Genomic DNA, 18997 nt, shown 5'->3' with positions numbered 1-18997 from the left:
AGAGGGTCATGGAGGTTAAGGCTCCACAATTTTGTGACAAACAGTGTGCATATTGCAATAGGGATAGCACAGACCACCTTAACTTTCTTGACAAGTACCCACATATCTGAAACTGGGCAGGTTTCAAGCAAGCCTTTGGGGACTGGAACCCTGACCTTCACATTGACAGTTCAATGTCTTAACCACTGAGCCATCGAGGCTCAAAAAGGACATACACGCAAAACAGAAATTTTCCATTTTTTATATTTTAAAGAAATATTGAGGAAAATTTTGATCCAATGATTCAAGAAGACTTAAATTGACTTATAGATCATTCCTTACATCTTAGGCACCCTAATGAATGAACTGCCTCTTAAAATATGTGCAACTAAATTTTTTTATTTTTTTTTTTTACATTTTACATTACTTTAAAAAGCGTTTCGAGTATTATCCATAGGAACATATTCAAAAACGGTCTAAAGAAATTAAGAAATTTTTTTTTGTTGCAAGTCTAAAATATTAAACATGTAACTTTTAAAAAATACCTCAATTTTTTGCAGCTCTGAATGGTACATTCTAAATAATGAGTGCTGTTTTTTTTCAAGAGTGCTTTTCCAAACGAAAGATTAATTATTTATTTTAAAGTTCATATTGTAATTTAAAATCGTTTAAAATGTCTTAAAAATTAAGTACTGATGTTTTAATCCTTTTTAGGTACTAATATTAATTTAAGGAGGACTTTGAAAGACATTAAAAATTTGGAGGAGGATATCATTGTGCTAAAGGAAATAAGTGATTTAATTAGCAAACTGAATACACCACACCAGGTTAGAAAAATTGTCTTTTAAAAGAATTTTTTTTTAATTAATGATTTTTCTCACAAAAAGTATTTGCTATATAAATGTATTACCATCCACCTTGTTTTAAAGCTCAGTTATTTGTATATTTCTTGACTTTTTTTCTTAATTATATACATACTTGCCTAGTCTCCTATTTTTTAACGAAGACTCCTGTATTTTACGACTATCTCCTGTTTACCCATATATTCTCAAATTTCTCCGTATTTGCTGAAGAAATTTAAAAAATAGTTTTTTGGCGATAAAATATCCGCTGATGTTGAAAATACTTCTCTTATTCTTCAACAGATGGTGCTATTGCTAGTACTGCAGTATGCTGACTGGTAATAGTTAAAGTAATTAAAAATAATGGTTTAAAAAAATCTTCTTTAGATGAAGATTTATATACATATTTTTTACTTCACTAAATTTAAGTGCGTATGTAATTTCCAGTTTTGAATTTCTCATTTTGACTTGACTAAGCGTACACGGGGCCCTAGGCCAATCATATTTTTTGGACCCTTACATTAATTTTTTTTTCTATATATTTTTTACTTATTCAAATATAAAAGTATTTATATATCTTTTCATTTCAGAAAACAATATTTGAAAAAAAAAGCGTATTTTATTAATATATATTTGAAATTTATTTATTTTTTAAAAATCATTGTTTTTCTTAATTTTTTAAAATTTATTTTCAAAAAATCCAATTTAAGGGGGCCTTTAATCACTGGAGGCCCCAGGCCAAGGCCTAGTCCGGTCTAATGGGTAATCCGGCACTGTGCGTAATATATAAAAGCTTTACTCATAGCCTAAAAAATGTCACAAGTAAAATATCCGTTATTTTATTTCTTCTATGCTGGGAGGAATGTATTGTTCTTTCATTGTTTATGTTCTTTTCATTGAGACTTAAAATGACATCTTCAGAATCTTACTGCGATAGCTCTTGTAGAGTCATTGCCTCCTTTAAGTTTTGGGGCCATTCTTTTCCTTTGATCGCCTTTTTCTTATAGTTGGCAATTGTGAGCTATTTAAGGTCTTCTTAGCTTTGTTCCTTCCATCTAGCTGTAGATCTTTCTCTAGATCTTGACTTCCATCTAATAATCTTATGACATTTCTTTCTGAGTCCTTTCTTAGGATGTGTCCAAACATTGGATTCTTTTTTATTATGTCTGTTTCCTTATATTTATCATAAATTCCTTTATTTGTTCTGCTCTTCTAATGTAATTAAAATTTTAATATGATAATGTAATTAAAATTTTTTGTAAAATTTTCTTCTGCCATATTCTTAAAAGATCAGATTCACTTTTAGTTCAAGTCCATGTCTCAGATCCATTTTACATAATTGGTCTGATTATCACTTTATATGTAAGAATTTTAAGGTAACTTTTTCTAACTTTTATGTACGAAAAGCAATCATTCAAGTCTGGTTCGCAATATAATTTTTCTTTACCTAGGAAAATGTTTTATTTCAGGATCTCAATTTTATGCTAGAAAGTGGGTAACAAAAATTAAATTAAACATTTAAAATGTTTTTTTTAGGAGTTTTATTCCTATTTACAGAATATTCTCTTATATGTTATGAGGTGCGACGAAATAAGTAACCAGACTGTGCATACTCTAGTCATCAGCTTTTAGGGGGAAGGAAAATAGAATGTAGTTGACCTTGATGCTTTTGATTCAGATGGCATGTTATTCCGTCTCTCTTACTAGTTCAAACATGCAGAGTGGTCCGTTTTATTTTGCACACTGTACAAACCGGGGTCCTACTTTCAAAATATTTGAAATTAAACCACCCTAAAACTGGAAGAAGAAAAGGAAAAATACTTCTACAAAAAATGATACTTCAACTTCGCAATGATCAAGTATGAAACAAAAGCATAGTTACTATTGTGGCAATAATATTTATTGGTGTTTAACATTTTAATGGCTATTATTAATTTTTATTTCATATTTTAATTTTAAACAGAAAAAATTAATAAATTTAAATGAATAAATTATCCTTCTCCCCCAATGTATTTTTAAAAACTTTGAAGGTAACAGATTTTATAATCTTTAATAAAATTTAGTTAAAATCGGTGAAAATCGCAGCAATAAATTTTGTAGTTCTTCCTTCTTTTCTTGCTATTCAAATTTTTTATTACTTGTTTGTTTTGGCCAATGCTAAGGTAATTAATGCCTTTTCAAAGAGTATGGGAAAGGAAATTGAGGCGTTGTCATTGTGTTTCTTGGAATTTAGGACCCTCTGGGAAATAGCTTAACCAGTGTTTTCGTTACAGAAAAAAAATGGGAGAGAATTTCTCACCCTTTCTCAAAAACATGGTGAGATTTCAAAAAGTTAAAAAAACATGAATAGACTTCGAAAAAAAATATTTTTTTTAATTATAATGCATTTTTAACATCTTCTAATTTTTAAAGCATTGAATATTTTTGCTGCATCATCATATGAAAAATGTTCTATATCTACTTTTTCATCAGCTATTCTCATTAGGTTGCTCAAATGCTTATCAGTCAATCTGTTACGATATTTTGTCTTAATTCGATTTCGGGTGCTAAATGACCTTGCAACAGATGCTGAACTATTTGGAATCACTAAGTAAATAGTAAGCATTGTGCACACACTTTCCTATCTTTTACATCTTCCAGCATAGACTTTTCAATTATTTCTGCTATAGAATAGTGAAGTTCGTTGAAGTTATTTCCATGTTCATACTTCGCGCTAGGTCTTCCAGCACAGTTTTCACAGCCTTCAACTTTAACAAATTGCTGTAAATAGTCAATCAGGAAGTTTGATAATTCATTAACAGCTAAAAATAGAGTTGATTTTAAACAACTTATTATAAAGGACTAATTCTTTTTATCAGCATTTCTCGTAGCTACTTTCTTGTCTTTTTGGCAATTTTATGCTTTTAAGCTTGCATATGTTTGTGGGAATTTTTATGCCTTTGTAGAGAAGTGGTTTTGTAAAATGTACTACCGTCTAGGAAAAGAAGAAAAAAAATTCAGAATATCTTATTCCAATTTTTAAGTAAAAATTCCAATTTTTTTAAATCAATAAAAAATTATCTTTAAATGTTTTAAGGCTGTTATATTTATGTTTGTACATCTTCAATTCAAAGTGATATTCAATACAAGTGGATGAAGGGATATGCTTGAGTGCATATCAGAGCAAAAAGAAGAAAGTGATTTCCCTACTGACTATACCTGTATAGGGTAATATTGCTTTGATTTATCTACCTTAAAATAAGAATTATTCAAGTTTGCTTAGAACTAATAAGGAATTTGTTATATTAAAATTAAAGTGAAAGCATTTCTTACTAAATGCCTAGTCATACTATATTTACCCTATTCGATTACTTTTATACTATATTTACCCAATCAGCTCTTTAAATATAAGCTCTTTAAATATATAATTATTAATCAGCTCTTTAAATATATAATATAACAATCAACACACATTTATATTATTTTCACTTCTAAAACACAGTTTCCACTTTATTCTCTTAAACCTTAATTTATTAGGATGTTGTTGTTGTTATTGTTAATTTACGTCGCACTAGAGCTGCACAATGGGCTGTTGGAGACGGTTTGGGAAACATCCCAGAGGATGATCCGAAGACATGCCATCACAATTTTGATCCTCTGCGGAGGGGATGGCACCTCCGCTTCGGTAGCCCGACGACCTGCGCGCGAAGTCGAGCACTTTACGGTAGCACAATTTAACGAGGACCAATACCGCACACCCTCGGTCCCTACGCAGACTGATCCAAGTGGTCACCCACCCGCACACTGACCGCAGTCAGTGATGCTTGACTTCGGTGATCTGCTGGGAACCGTGTCTTAACGATCAGTCCACTGCGGGACATATCAGGATGTAAGTATGTTATTATGTAAGTATAAAAATTATAGCGGTGGGTGAACTAGCTCTAAACTAATAATCCAGCAAAATATAACAAAATCGCTGAATTACAAAAACGGATCGAGGAAAGAAATATGCAGTTCTCTACTAATAATTCAGTTAATTTGCAAAATGCGTTCATATTGCTGAAGTTTGAAACAAAAGAAACAAAAAAAAAGTAGAAGTGCAAAATCTATTCAAATCAATGAAGCAAAAAATACAGAAAAAAAAACTAATTTTAGTTTAATAATAATTCAGTTAAAAAGCAAAATATATCCAAAAAACAAAGTACATCCAAATTGCAAAAATGCGAGAAAAAAGATGACTGAAAAAAATAATCAGGTAAGAAAAATAATAAAATAGATAAAAGAAAAGTTTTATATTATTAACTCAGTTTAAACAAAAAAATTTTTTTAAATACTATAATATATATATTCACCTTATCTGCAGGCGGGTCTTATTTTCGCTTGCAAATGTAATGGTCCGCATAAACTTCCGGAGCAACCGGAACTTATTTCTTTTTTAATGTTTTTACTTAGGCTGATTCAATCATTCTTGATTAATAGGAAAAATCCATTTCTAGGAAAAATACATAAAAGTTAAATAAAGGTTCTTTGAATACATAAAAGTTAAAAAAGAAATAAAGGTTCTTTGGAGTGTGTTTGTTTTTAAAGTCTCTAAATAACTCAATATAAAGATCTATACGCAAACATTACCTGGAATTATTACAGAATAAAGCTCTACACTATATTTTTTTTTTTAACATGGACTGTATTTGTTTCTACTCAGTGATGAAACAAAGGGTCCATGCTATCCCTCTGCTGAAATTTTGAGTTTAAAAAAATATATAATCTGAACAAAACAAACTTTTCTGTATATATTTCTTAAAATTTTTCCAAAAATAATTTTTTATCAAATATATACAGTATTCTTATTCTTTAAATTTCAAGATTTCATCAAGCGTAATTTAAAATAAAATTGATATGTTCCCATAATGTAATGTAAAATTTAAGGTAATATCTGAATAGAGAAACATGACTTGTAACACTAAATAATTCAGATTCGTGTGTGCTATATTTGACATATAAAAAATAAAGTTACTTTAAACCAGAGGGGGCATTTTATGTGGCACACAAACTTAATTTAAATTTTAAAAAAAATGATATTTTGAAGAAATTTTAAATATAAAAGAATTAGTAAAAATTAAAACAATACAGAAATCACATTAGTGTTTGTACCCTTGTAAGTTTTCTCCTTATTATTTGTAATTGTAAAATTATTTCGTTTAAAAAAAAGTAATTAAATGTAATTTTCTATTTATTATTTTCTTGCTCATTTAAATACCGTAATTTCGCGGAGATATGCCGCGGCGTTATTGATTTAAAACTTGAAAATTTAGTAGGAAGGCGTATCTAACGGGGCGGCCTATATAGTATTACTTTTTTTTTTCTTCAAAAAATTTTGCTTTTTAGAAACCGCACTGGAAATTTCATCTTCATTTTTTCCACCTGTTATTGTACTTTTTATTTATTTTTTCATGCTTAATGTCACTCCAAAGAATGGTCAGCACACCTGGAATTTCCCCCTCCCTAATCCTTTCTTGGAATCATTTTCTGGAGACCACTATCCACAAGAGAACAAAGTCTCTCTTTCCCTTCTGCCATATGGACAGCTGTTGAGTGTAGGAAATGGGCGTGGAGTGGAGAAGCATAAATCAGAAAGGAATGAATGAAGAAAATCAGGGTGGGGCCAGTGATAAAGTAACTGTAAAACAAACGCTGCTCCCCCCCGTTCTTTCCAGGAAATATGACTCTTCCACTTGTCATGGATGCCTCTCTCCACTCCCCTTTTTTCTTCAGCTGGTTGTTAAAAACATGTGAATGTTTGGTAAATAAAGCATGCTGATGAGCTTGGAATGACCTTCAATAATCTTACAATTAGAATGTTCAAAAAGAATTTCAAACTTTCCACTGAGGGTCAGTAGAAAAAGCAAAGTGTGTGAGAATTTTAGACAGGGATAAAAGAAAGACCTTCCTAGGCGGAGTCAGTTGAAAAAAGAAACCTGATTTGAGAAGCGAAAATATGGGGGGGGGGGAATTGCTAAAAATAAAAATTTGTTTTAAATGCTTGGGAGGGAGCTTTTTATTGTTTTTTTTTTTCATTGCTCATATTTCTGTCTGATTTTGATTTCGATCATGTTCCTCAGCTTATTATTATTACGTTTTTTTTATTTTTTATCGTTTTATCTTCAGTTCCCATGCGTTTTTGTTTTATTAATATTTTTCTTTCGTTAATATTTTTTTTTCGTTTATACTATTTTCGTTTTGTTTTAACATAACTTGTATTTAAGTTATCCATTTTAAATGCCTCCCATTAAGAGGGAAAATTATACCGCCGCGTTCAAGCTGTCAGCTATTAAAAGAGAAAAAGAAACTGTGATAAATGGCTTCAAAAAAGCTGAAATCATCCCGGGACAAACGAAACCGAAAGTGACGGAGATTAACCCGAAATATACAATTAAATAGTAAACCTAATTTGCTCTGATACAGAGAGTTGTGATTTTGAGGAATATTTAAGTGCAGTGATATGAATATATACTTATACGTGATATCTAAATAAATTATTCTTAAGTTTTTCTTTGAACAAAATTTGTTTGGATTTATTGTTTATTTCTAAAACACGATTTTGGATTGTTAATTTAAAAGTAAAATCGTTTTATTTTTAAAAAATTTCATACTTAGTTTAATGGTTTATGATATATTAATTATTTTATTTATGTTTTTATGATTACTTCACTTTAAAATTAGAAAATACTTAATTTTACTTAGAAAATTATTAAAATCTTTTATATATACTAGGATTGTTTCTATTTTTTTTTAAATATTTAATATTCTTTTATTTATTTTTATTTAACTATTTAAATTATATACATATGCATATTTAGAGCATGTGTTAAGTCTTTAATCAATACCTGCGTTAAGTTCAAAATTCTTTAATTGTTAAAAATTCGGCGCGGCGTGTACGATGGTGCGGCGTGTCCGGTGAAAAGTTTTTTTCTGTCAGTCGATTTTTGAGGGAGCGGCGTATATACCAGGGCGGCGTTTCTCCGCGAAATTACGGTACATAAAAATGATGAGCAAAAAATTGTGATTGGTTAAATGTTAGCCATTGTTTAAATTTCACTAGAAACAGTTCAAGATTTTAAAGATAACATCTGTGATATTTGCTAACGTATAGCTTTATTTGATCTAGAAAAAAAAGTTACTGTACGTGTAATAATTCAACGAACAACATTAACACGGTAGCACTTATTGACTTGACATAAAATTTATATTAATAATTGCCATGTTCAGGATTTTTTACACTGAAAGTGGTGCACAAGATGCTCCAGTGTTGACCATCCCTGCTATAAACAATTAAACTCCCTAAAGAAAAATAAAATAAATGCATTTTAAGAAAATTTAATGAAGTATCTCTTGTTTTTTTTTTTGTTTTTTTTTTTTGAGTGCAGGAATTGAAGATATTGCTTTTATTTAAGAAAGAAAAAAAATTATTTTCATTATGAAGCGTAATTTTTTGAAGGAAATAAAATTTCTGTTACAGATTGACAATAAAGCCACATTTTGTACTTCTTTTAATGTCGTATCTAAAAGTTACAAGTTTTAAGCTGTGCATGATTTTAGAATGCCATGAATAAATAGTATATCTGCGAGGTAAATATATCTTAACTTAATATTTAGCTGCTAGAGACCAGTGTCTTTTAAAAACTTAATTGTATTTCTTATTTTAAACTTTAAAATAACTCCAGAAAAAGGATCAGACAACTGAATATTATTTTTTCTGTAATATAGATTTTATAATATTTTTTATTGACAATTTTTTCTTGCCATCATCATTCAACTTGTGATAATAGGAAAAGCTCATTTCAATTTAATGAAACAGATTTTTAAATTTCCAAACAACAAACGTTATCAAGATAAGAGAAAACGCCAACAATGTTTGGAAATCTAATGCAAAACATAATAATAAGAAGGTTATGGTGATGTAGCGGAAGTTCGTACGGACCGGGTGAAGTTACTTCCGTTTAACTAGCTGTTTGTTTGTTTATTTAGAAAACCAGGTGAATAGATAAAAATCAAAATTGCAAAAAAAGATGAAAAAAAACATCCAAATCGCAGAAGGAGAAAAAGGAAGAAGAACGAATCGAATAAAACCGAACTCTTATCTAATAATTCAGTTAAATGCAAATCGCAGGAATACAATGAGAAAAAAAAATAGTTATAATCTATTAATTCAGTTTAAACGCAAAATACAACAAAATTGCTGAAGTATAAAAACGGAAGAAAAGGGGCGGGGTGTTTCGAAATTAAATCAGAAATCGATTCACATTTAATATATTTCAATAAGTACAAATACTGGAGAAGGAAATAAAATAAAAACAGTCACACTAAAGTGACGAGCATTTGACCTTGAACTGCATGCAACTTATAACTTTGAATATCAACTGATTAGAATGAACCACCCTTCATAGCCTCAATGGTTGGTGATGTCAGCAAAAGAGAGTTAGAGGGTTGAAGAAAAGTTTTAAGCTTTCATGATAATTTATTTTTTCTACTCCTGATAGAAGGGGGTTTTCTTTCTCATAAATAAATATCTGCATCTAATGTTATCTATTTGCATTTTTAATTTTATATACATAATTGATATGCAATTTTATTTTAAAATATTTACAGTTAAAATGTAATAAATTTAGTTGTTAACAATAAAAAGAATGAACTTACTGCTTCCAAAATTCTTCTTCTTTCTGAACAGAACATTTAAATCATGCAATTTATCTCCTCTTTTTCTAACCAGTCATACATTTTCTCCTATTTCTCTTGATACTTATCTGTCTTTGATTTTTTATTTGGTAGAAAATATCCGTATTTGTTTCGTTTTGACCGTTTCTTCCGACATTTGTTTAATATTCATTTGTCCGTTACGCAGTTGAAGATGTTGCCTTAACAAGATATTTGCGCATCTTACATTCATGCACAAAAAATTTAAGCGTCTTATATGAAGAAACCTTACCCACAGTGAACACATGGTTGCAGATAAATGTGTTCTGAAAGGGGTTCCGTGGTTTTGGGGGGGGGGTGTTTTGCTGTTTGCACCGGTTTGAACAATACTGGTAAATAGAGAAGCTAGATAAGAAGGACCGATGTTGAAAATAATGAAAGATCGAGGAAGAAAAGTGAAATGGATTTTATTCAAAATGGCAGAAGACGAATTTTTTTCCAAAATGCGCGAGATTCGCGCATTTTGAAATTGATTAATAGTGTGCGCAAACCTCTCGCGTCAATCATTTTTTAATGCAAGAAAAAAAATTCGAGACTGTCGCGCTGTAGTGAAAAGACTGGTTTAACTGATCAGATCAAATTATTAAAACATTTTGGTCAAACTTAAATGGGAAAAGCACAATAGTTTACAACTATTGAATTTTCTCACGCATTGTGCCCAGAAGGGACAAGGGAGTATTTCTTTTGAATTCAATTTGTATGAAATATGTTGGGGTCCCACCATCCTTTTGGTTGCACAGAATCTTCTTTTTCTTAGACTTATAGATGTATTGGCAATGATTATGACTACTGCTCAGCTGAATTTTGTATTTTATTTGAAAACAGTTTTTAAGTTTTTTTCATCTGAAACTTCAGAAATGTGATGGTTGAACTAAATCATCTGAAAGTTGAGCCAAATCAACTGATTTTTGCTAATTTCAAGTTGATTATGTAATGAAAAGTAGTTATGTAACTGCTAATATCTCATGACACTTATAACAATGTATGCATTTTAATATTTTTTGCTGATTCGAAAGATTATTGGTTTTGTTGTCTATACTTTTTTTACTAAAAATTGTTTTCACGTTTCAGCTCTTAAAAGTTTAAATGCACCTCTCAGTGAAACATTTATGACAAAACATTTTTGTTTCAGGGAATTTAAATATTGATTGAGTAAAAAACAAAACTCGTTAATAAAGTTTTTTGGGTTGCACTAGTTTAAATGATGTTCTATACTGTTTCCACAGGCTAGGGTTCAGAAAAAATAAAATATATTTTTGGAAACAACAAACTAGTTTCCTGTCATATATTTCATTGATAATAATTAAATTAAGGACTAACAAAACTACTTTTTTAATTTCTTTGCAATAAATTCTGAAGTAAACTCAGCTACTCTTTAAAATGAAGCTCAGCTCACTTTAAAATGAAGCTTACTCAGCTGTAGGCTCTTTAAAATGAAATATTTTGCTCATTAAAGTATATTTAAAATTTCTTATAAATTTTGCAAATCAAGTTACTAAGCGAAATCAATACCGCCTTATTAGCATTTCCAAAAAAAATAGGAATATTTCATTTTTTCAAGGGGTCCGAAATCCAGTCGCCTCCCCCCTCCAGGGCAAGCACTGTGTTATATAAAATGTTTTTAAATATGAACATTTGTTCATCAAACTCCTTTGTGAATTGTTTTAAAGAAAAAAAACTGGATTTAATATCAATTCTTCTCATTTTAGTAATGCCCCTGTGTGAAAAAATGTCTGGTTCTGAACCTTTAACTAACACTGTAATCAGCTTATTGGTTTGTTCTCCTAATGTATGCTTTATGTAAAAACAATTTTTTAATCTCACTCAAGTAACATTCTTTCTCTATTTCTAACATGATTGTTTTAAGATTTATATTGTTTAGGTGTTGGAGGATGTTGTGAAAGATTTATCAAATGGGATCTCTAAGCATTTGCTTGAAAAACAAAACAATGATCTACCTTTAGTTTGTTTAGAGCTTGCTGTTACTTCTGCGTAAGTAATTTATAAAATTAAAATCTTGCTCTATAAGTATCAAAATGTTTCACTATTAATACACAAATTTAGGAATCATATATAGTAGTAAATTCTGCATTTTATACGTAGGAAAAAAATAATAATAGATACTGATAGACAGGTTCAATGAAAAAGAAATGCAAAATGTGCTTTTTGTTCACACTATTGATAGTTTTTTAATTTTGTTCTTTGTAAATACATGCAACTTTTTAAAAAATATGTTATTTTATGCACAAAAAGTAATCCTTTAAAAGAAAAACATTTCTTTCAATAAAAGTTATTTTTATATAATGTGTTTATTCTATTAAATTTATTAATTAGCTCTTATAAAAATTATTTATCATGTTCAACCTAATACCACATATTCAATTTAGCTTCTGCAAAATAATGCATTATGTGTCAATCTTTAGCAATAATAAAAGAACCAGGACAAAACCTACATATGAGTGTTTTTGTAGTTATTTCTCTCACTCTGTACCTGCTGCAAAGTGTACTGAAAGGAAGAGATTTTTATTTTATTTTAATGTGATTTTATTATAATTAAAAATAAAAAAAAATGTTTTGATTAGTAAAATATCAACAAAATAAAAAAATTCTTGTTTTAGAAACGTAACTTGTTCATTAAATGAAAGTTTAAATAAACTTTGATGTAAAAAAATGAATGCAATTTCAATTTAAATAATTACAGTTTTAGCTTAAAATATAGTTACAATTAGCTTGCTGAAATTCTTAGTCATAAAAATTTGTAACTAATATATTTAAATATTTATAAAGATTTTTTCCTTTTAATTAGATTATATTTTTGCCAAGATTTACCTATATACATTTTTATTTATTTGTTAACTTTTAAATTTTTGTACGTCTTTTTAAAACTTTTATTTTAAAATGACCATGTACTTTTTGTAATAACCATACATATTATTAGAAAAAATTATTTTTAGATTTCTTCAATAACATTTATAATAAGAAAATATAAATTACTTCCTTTAAATTTATAAATTAGTATTTTAACTATAATTTTAGAGTAATTGAAGGTTGACACAAAAATAATTTACTAAAAAAACACATATTTCTATTTTTAAGTTTGAAACAACCCAATAGCACTTGTTGTTAGATAACATCAGAAAATCTAATGTTATTTAACATAACTTTCGAATGTTAGAACAATACAAAAAGTTGCTGTTTTATCTGCATTATGAAACATTAGATTCTATACAAATTAATATTAACTAGCATTAACTGTTATGTTATTTTGTAGTGGTTTTGATGCTAGATAATATTAGATTTTATATTTTCTGTTATTATCTTGTGCTATTTTTTATTTTTAGAATAAGCAAGAGAAAAAAATTTATGCTAGAAGAATAATGTGGCGATATAGTTTTACTTAATCTTCTGTATTGTTGTGAAGTAGTCAAATATAGAACAGTAGCTTTATAATGTAATTCTACACATTACTTAATTGTTTTTAGTTTGTTTATCCAAAAATTAATTCAGAAATGCTGAATAAAATTATATTACCGAATTCTGTTACCATCCATTTTCCTCCCAGCTGATTTTTATGAAAGAAATTTTCAAATTTAACTGAGAAATAATACTTGATTGTTGTTGTTGTTATTAATTTATGTCGCACTAGAGCTGCACAATGGGCTATTGGCGACGGTCTGGGAAACATCCCGGAGAATGATCCGAAGACATGCCATCACAATTTTGATCCTCTGCAGAGGGGATGGCACCCCCGCTTCGGTAGCCCGATGACCTGCACGCGAAGTCGAGCACTTTACGGTAGAACAGTTTAACGAGGACCAATACCGCACACCCTCGGTCCCTACGCAGACTGATCCAAGTGGTCACCCACCGTATCATCAAGCATCACTGACCATAGCCAGTGATGCTTGACTTCGGTGATCTGCTGGGAACCGTGTCTTAACGATCAGGCCACTGCGGGACAAATAATACTTGAATAGCTAAATTTGTGATGATTTGTTTTCCTTATACAAAGAGTTTTCTGATAAATTTTACAACTTCTATCATTTTCAAAAGTTAATTTTTAATTTTAATTGTCTTCCTAGATTTTTAGAAATGTGATCCAATTTTATCAAAATCCCAATTTATTTTTTTAGTTCATAAAACATGTTTTATAAAAGTCATAACTCTAGTTATCTCTTATTTTACTCTACTCATTTGTAATTTTACAATTATCATACATTATTTATATTCTGAAATAGTTTAATAAAATCCACAGTATATAGTTCTAAAGTTATATTTTCATTTAATTTGCCTGGGAGAAAAATAAAACTTAAAAGAAGTTATATTTTTCTTACAATCTTAAAATATAACCATCTTTTCCGTACAATCTTGAAATATATGTCATTTATTTCCAAAAAAATAAAAGTGTAGCTTTAGATAAAGATTTATTTAAGATAAAAATAAAATTATTGTTTGATTTCTTTTAAATTGCCATTCTTGGTAATAATTGTCATAATTTGGAATTGTGGTAACGCAACCATTATGGCGATATAAACAATCAAGAAAAAGTTACAACTTAATAGCTGAAAAAGTTTTTCTAGTTTTCTGTTTGTGAGATGAATTTACTTCCTCAAATATTTTCCTGCATTTTATGGCATAAAATTATTATTTTTTTTTTATTTCAAATTCCAGAGGTGAATTGACATGTTAAAAGGTAAAAACACAGGAACAAAACAAGAAGGTAAAAAGTCATTTCCTCAGGAGCGCTCTTGCTTCCCAATATCGCTCGGTAGGCGACGTTTCGCGGAGGGCCTTGCAGCGCAGAATGTGGTCGCCATCCAAAACAGCTTGGCTCATGCACAGAGAACACTAAGGATCAGGTGCCAGCCCTAAACGAAACAGGTGCGCGGCTAGGCAGTCATGTCCGGTATATAGTTGAAACTGTGCCACCGCTTCGAGGGGCGGCCAATCTGGAATGGTGTTCTGTCGAAGAGCTCTCCACATTTTGATTTTTACCCTTTCTGATAATTGGTGATGGAAATCCCCATTGATTTTTGATCTAACAATACTTTTTAAAGTTGAAAAGGGGACTGGGCTACTAAGAGTCTGGAGAATTCTTGTGCCTCTCTTTGCCAAAACATCAGCCCTCTCATTTCCTGCAATATCACAGTGCCCGGGAATCCATTGTAGGGGTACAGTTTTACCAAATTGGTGGAGTTTACGTATCGGATCCTGACATTTCAGAACGTCGCAAGTGAAAGGGCAATGCATAGATTCAATTGAGCAAAGCGCCGCCTTCGAGTCTGAAAGGATAACCACATTTGAAAAAGACTCAATGAAACAAAAAAGCTGTTTGAGAGCAATGGGGATAGCAACAACTTCCCCGTCAAAAGCAGATCTATTGGCACCCACTGGGGCACCAATGGAGAAGAGATTACAAAAGATGCCAACTCCAGCATTTGGTTGATCCGGAACGAAAGAGCCATCTGTAAAAACTCTCAGCCTGAGCCGTTCCGGGTAACGGATTCCCATTGTCTCCCAGCGCAAGGAGGTGGAGAGCAGCGGTAGACGTTTCACTTTTGACAATGTCCTGTTCAAGAGAGAGCCTGACATTTATTTTTTGGTAGTCAAGAGGGCTCTTTTGTTGCTATAAAATTGAATTGGTAAAATAAGATATTTTCAAAAATATTTTGTTTTCTTCCATAAATAATATTTTTATTAATAATATGAATTATCCTTTCCAGAAAAAGTGAACTCAGTCCATAATTAATGAAATAGATGATACTTAAAAAGTTTAAATTTTAGATAAAATATTATTTAATCTTAAATTACATTAGCCCTTATATTAGTAACTCGGGTTCAAGAGTCTAGCGTAGCAATATTATATTGCATTGATATGATATTAAAAAATATTGTTTTGCTACCCTGGTAGTTATTTGTAATCATTTTATAAATATTCTTTCAAATAAATTTGCTGATGAGGTGGAAAAGACTCAATGAAACAAAAAAGCTGTTCGAGAGCAATGGGGATAGCAACAACTTCCCCGTCAAAAGCAGATCTATTGGCACCCACTGGGGCACCAATGGAGAAGAGATTACAAAAGATGCCAACTCCAGCATTTGGTTGATCCGGAACGAAAGAGCCATCTGTAAAAACTCTCAGCCTGAGCGGTTCCGGGTAACGGATTCCCATTGTCTCCCAGCGCAAGGAGGTGGAGAGCAGCGGTAGACGTTTCACTTTTGACAATGTCCTGTTTAAGAGAGAGCCTGACATTTATTTTTTGGTAGACAAGAGGGCTCTTTTGTTGCTATAAAATTGAATTGGTAAAATAAGATATTTTCAAAAATATTTTGTTTTCTTCCATAAATAATATTTTTATTAATAATATGAATTATCCTTTCCAGAAAAAGTGAACTCAGTCCATAATTAATGAAATAGATGATAATTTAAAATGTTTAAATTTTAGATAAAATATTATTTAATCTTAAATTACATTAGCCCTTATATTAGTAACTAGGGTTCAAGAGTCTAGCGTAGCAATATTATATTGCATTGATATGATATTAAAAAATATTGTTTTGCTACCCTGGTAGTTATTTGTAATCATTTTATAAATATTCTTTCAAATAAATTTGCTGATGAGGTGGATGAGAAATAAATTTGTACTATTAGGAAATTCATGAGCTTATAATAATTACCCATTAATATTCTGATTCTAAAAGACAATCAAATAATACATATGTAAGGGAGAAGATGTCACCAAATGTCAATGGATGGGAAGCAACCATCATGGAGTTAGTGGAGTGTGCTCCAAATGTAATTATCCATTGTGGATAGAACCACTTAACTGATTTGTTTCCTGTGTTAACTATGTTTTTTATTTGCCCCCAACTTTTGTTGTTCTTTGAAGCCAAGACAGAGGTTAAACTAGTTCTGTTATACAACACACTCACTTCCACCTTTCAGAACAAGTGCTTGTTGAAAATTTGAGCAAAACAGAGACAAATATATATATTTTGCAACATACTCAGTTAACTTACCTGTGAAATTAAAGTAAGCGATCACACATTGTCAATTACTTAAACTTTTAAAAATGTAAAGAATCACTTATCTTCCGAATCACTAATAGACGAATGTAAAGAATCACTTTAGTTCCTGTTCATAATGTCCATGTGATGTCATAATTCTTTACTTAATAATAGTTATTTTTTCAATATTTCAAGTAAGTCTGTGTGGAAAAGAACTATCCAGAACAAAATTTTAACAAAAAAAAATATTTAATTTATTTTCTATTTCAAAAAGAGGAGAAAATCATCCTCTTGTCTAAGGTTAGAATTGAAATTTTTCTCTCCCTAACTCTTTACTTACCGAAATGATTTCAACCATTTCACTGATTAAAATTAATGATTGCAATGAAGCTAGCTTTGTGTCAGGGAGCAAGCCCCATCTAAATACCACTGATGGTAAGTTTCTTGTTGGCTCTTATTTTTTGAGTATTCAGTGCAGTATTGCTTTATTTATAACAATGATATTCATGCAAAAGATATCAAGGAAATATTCAGTTTTTATTTTTAAGAGGAAATAGGACTGCATTTAAAATATTTGGTCTTTTACCTAAATTAGTTGAATCAAAGGGCTTAATAAGAAGCATTAAAATTCTTAAAACATGAACAGCTATAACAGTTTACTGTGATTAATTTATTTTTCTTATAAAAGAAACTAAAGATAATAAAATTATTTTAATTTGTGAAATAAGGGGTTGGATGCCAATATTAATTGAAGCAAGAAAGAGAAACTTCCTTTAATTAGTAAATAATTAAATGGAGCTACGACTTTTTACCTGAAAACTGGGGTAACAAGTCCTTCAGATTTTCTGAATGAGTATTCTTGGCCATGTTTTTTAAATTAATTTTTGTAAACATTTTTAAATTTAAAATGCAAGTAAAAATTATATTCTTAAATGTGATTTATCCATAACACATTAAAACTTTTTAAAAAATACATATTTAACTAAATCAACAATTTTGTAGCCATATTCAACTATATTTTTTGTTTCTGGATACTTATTTCGTAACTATTTCTTTTAGTGAGAGAGCAGAAAATCTAGTAATTCACTTTCCTTCAGCTGAACGCAAAGCCCTGTGGGAAGCAACATTCAATGAAGCAAAGCAGAAACTTGGTATTTTTTCATGTCTCATTTTAATTTATCACCTAATCATCAATCACCTAATCACTCTATTTATCAATTAATCACCTAAAAACTCTTCTTAATTTGAGAATAATTCGGAATTTTAATTTTACTAATGCTTTTAAAATAAATTTCGGTAAATAAATTAAATACTTTTGATTAAAAATGTATTACAGTTTGTTAAACAGCTGTTACTATCATAGGCGTTTTTTTAAATACCATATCAATGCATAGTTGACATATGACAATTATTTATTGAATTTCAGAATTATTTCTTAATTTTATAATAAAGTAGTCAGGGCATGACACTTGTCAGCTCGCCATTGGTGATCAAATATTTGTTATTTAGATCTAATTTTCCGTTTTAAAAAAATTCAAAATTTTACAAGCAGGACCACTGGAAAGAAAAATCTAAAAATTCAAAGTATAACAATATATTATATTTAATTTACACACCTCCGTGCTCTAAGTGCTTACATCCACGTTCAACAATGTGCATATGGTTGTATGTACACATGATTTACATTTTTTAGCAGTACAGCATCATTGGTTTTAACAAAATTTTGAACTCTCTTCTGAAAAAAATCTTGCCCAAGATCTAAATAGCAAATACTTTGAGTTTTATTTGTTATATGTTTTGTGAAACTGAAGCTAGGAGCCTCAGAGTTTCTCAGTTAAATTTTTACCACCCTATAAATTTTGATTATCATAGTTAACATGACTTATTTAAGAAATTTTTTTTTCAAAAAATGACTTAATTATGACTCTTCTACTTATCCACGTTAATATTAAGGGTAGCCATACATCAGCTGTAAGTTTGAGAGCCTGCTATTTCAAGTTTAAAGTATATCACTGATTATTGTCTTTCATGCAGATGTTTAATTTTATGCAGGTGGTAAATAAATCAAATCACTTACCTGCCAACTTTTATAGTCATCGTGGAAAAATTTTCATAGTCGTAGCAACAGTTATTTTACAGTATAAATCTAAATTTTTAAAATTAGAAAAAAATATTGTTTTACCTACCCCAAGAAATCAATAATTTAAACCTTTGTGTATAAGGTCTATAAGTTAAATTTCTAAGTGTTAGCAAAGTAGCTCATTTGTTGTAAAAATTCTTCCTGCTTTATTTATTACTTTACTATCACATATTAAAAAAACCCGTAGCAGAATTGTGATGACACAGTGACATTGCCACAGAATATTCCCGAGTTTTTGCAGAAAGATTTTTCCTTTTGGAAATAGAAAATTTTGCTTTTCTTTTCCGCAGAAATTTTC

General features: G+C 29.8%; 1 protein-coding gene across 6 annotated transcripts in view; it reads left to right on the top strand.

Annotated features, from left to right (window-relative positions):
- LOC107452153 (rho guanine nucleotide exchange factor 17) overlaps window positions 1–18997 on the top strand; it is a 314558-nt gene that overhangs the window by 188850 nt on the left and 106711 nt on the right. For all 6 annotated transcript variants that reach the window (XR_015430560.1, XM_087155432.1, XM_087155433.1 and 3 more), the window contains 3 exons: window positions 694–806; window positions 11434–11543; window positions 17619–17710. Coding sequence is in view for 5 of the 6 variants with exons in the window: in XM_087155432.1 (XP_087011558.1) it covers window positions 694–806; window positions 11434–11543; window positions 17619–17710 (315 nt within the window). In the remaining variant the exon portion in view is untranslated. The remainder of the gene's footprint in view (window positions 1–693; window positions 807–11433; window positions 11544–17618; window positions 17711–18997) is intronic.

Source organism: Parasteatoda tepidariorum, chromosome 11, assembly GCF_982258835.1.
Source record: "Parasteatoda tepidariorum strain Cologne lab strain chromosome 11, Ptep-v5.0, whole genome shotgun sequence".
NCBI lineage: Eukaryota > Metazoa > Arthropoda > Arachnida > Araneae > Theridiidae > Parasteatoda > Parasteatoda tepidariorum.
Note: the sequence above shows the minus strand (reverse complement) of the source record. Positions and strands in the feature narration are given on the sequence as shown.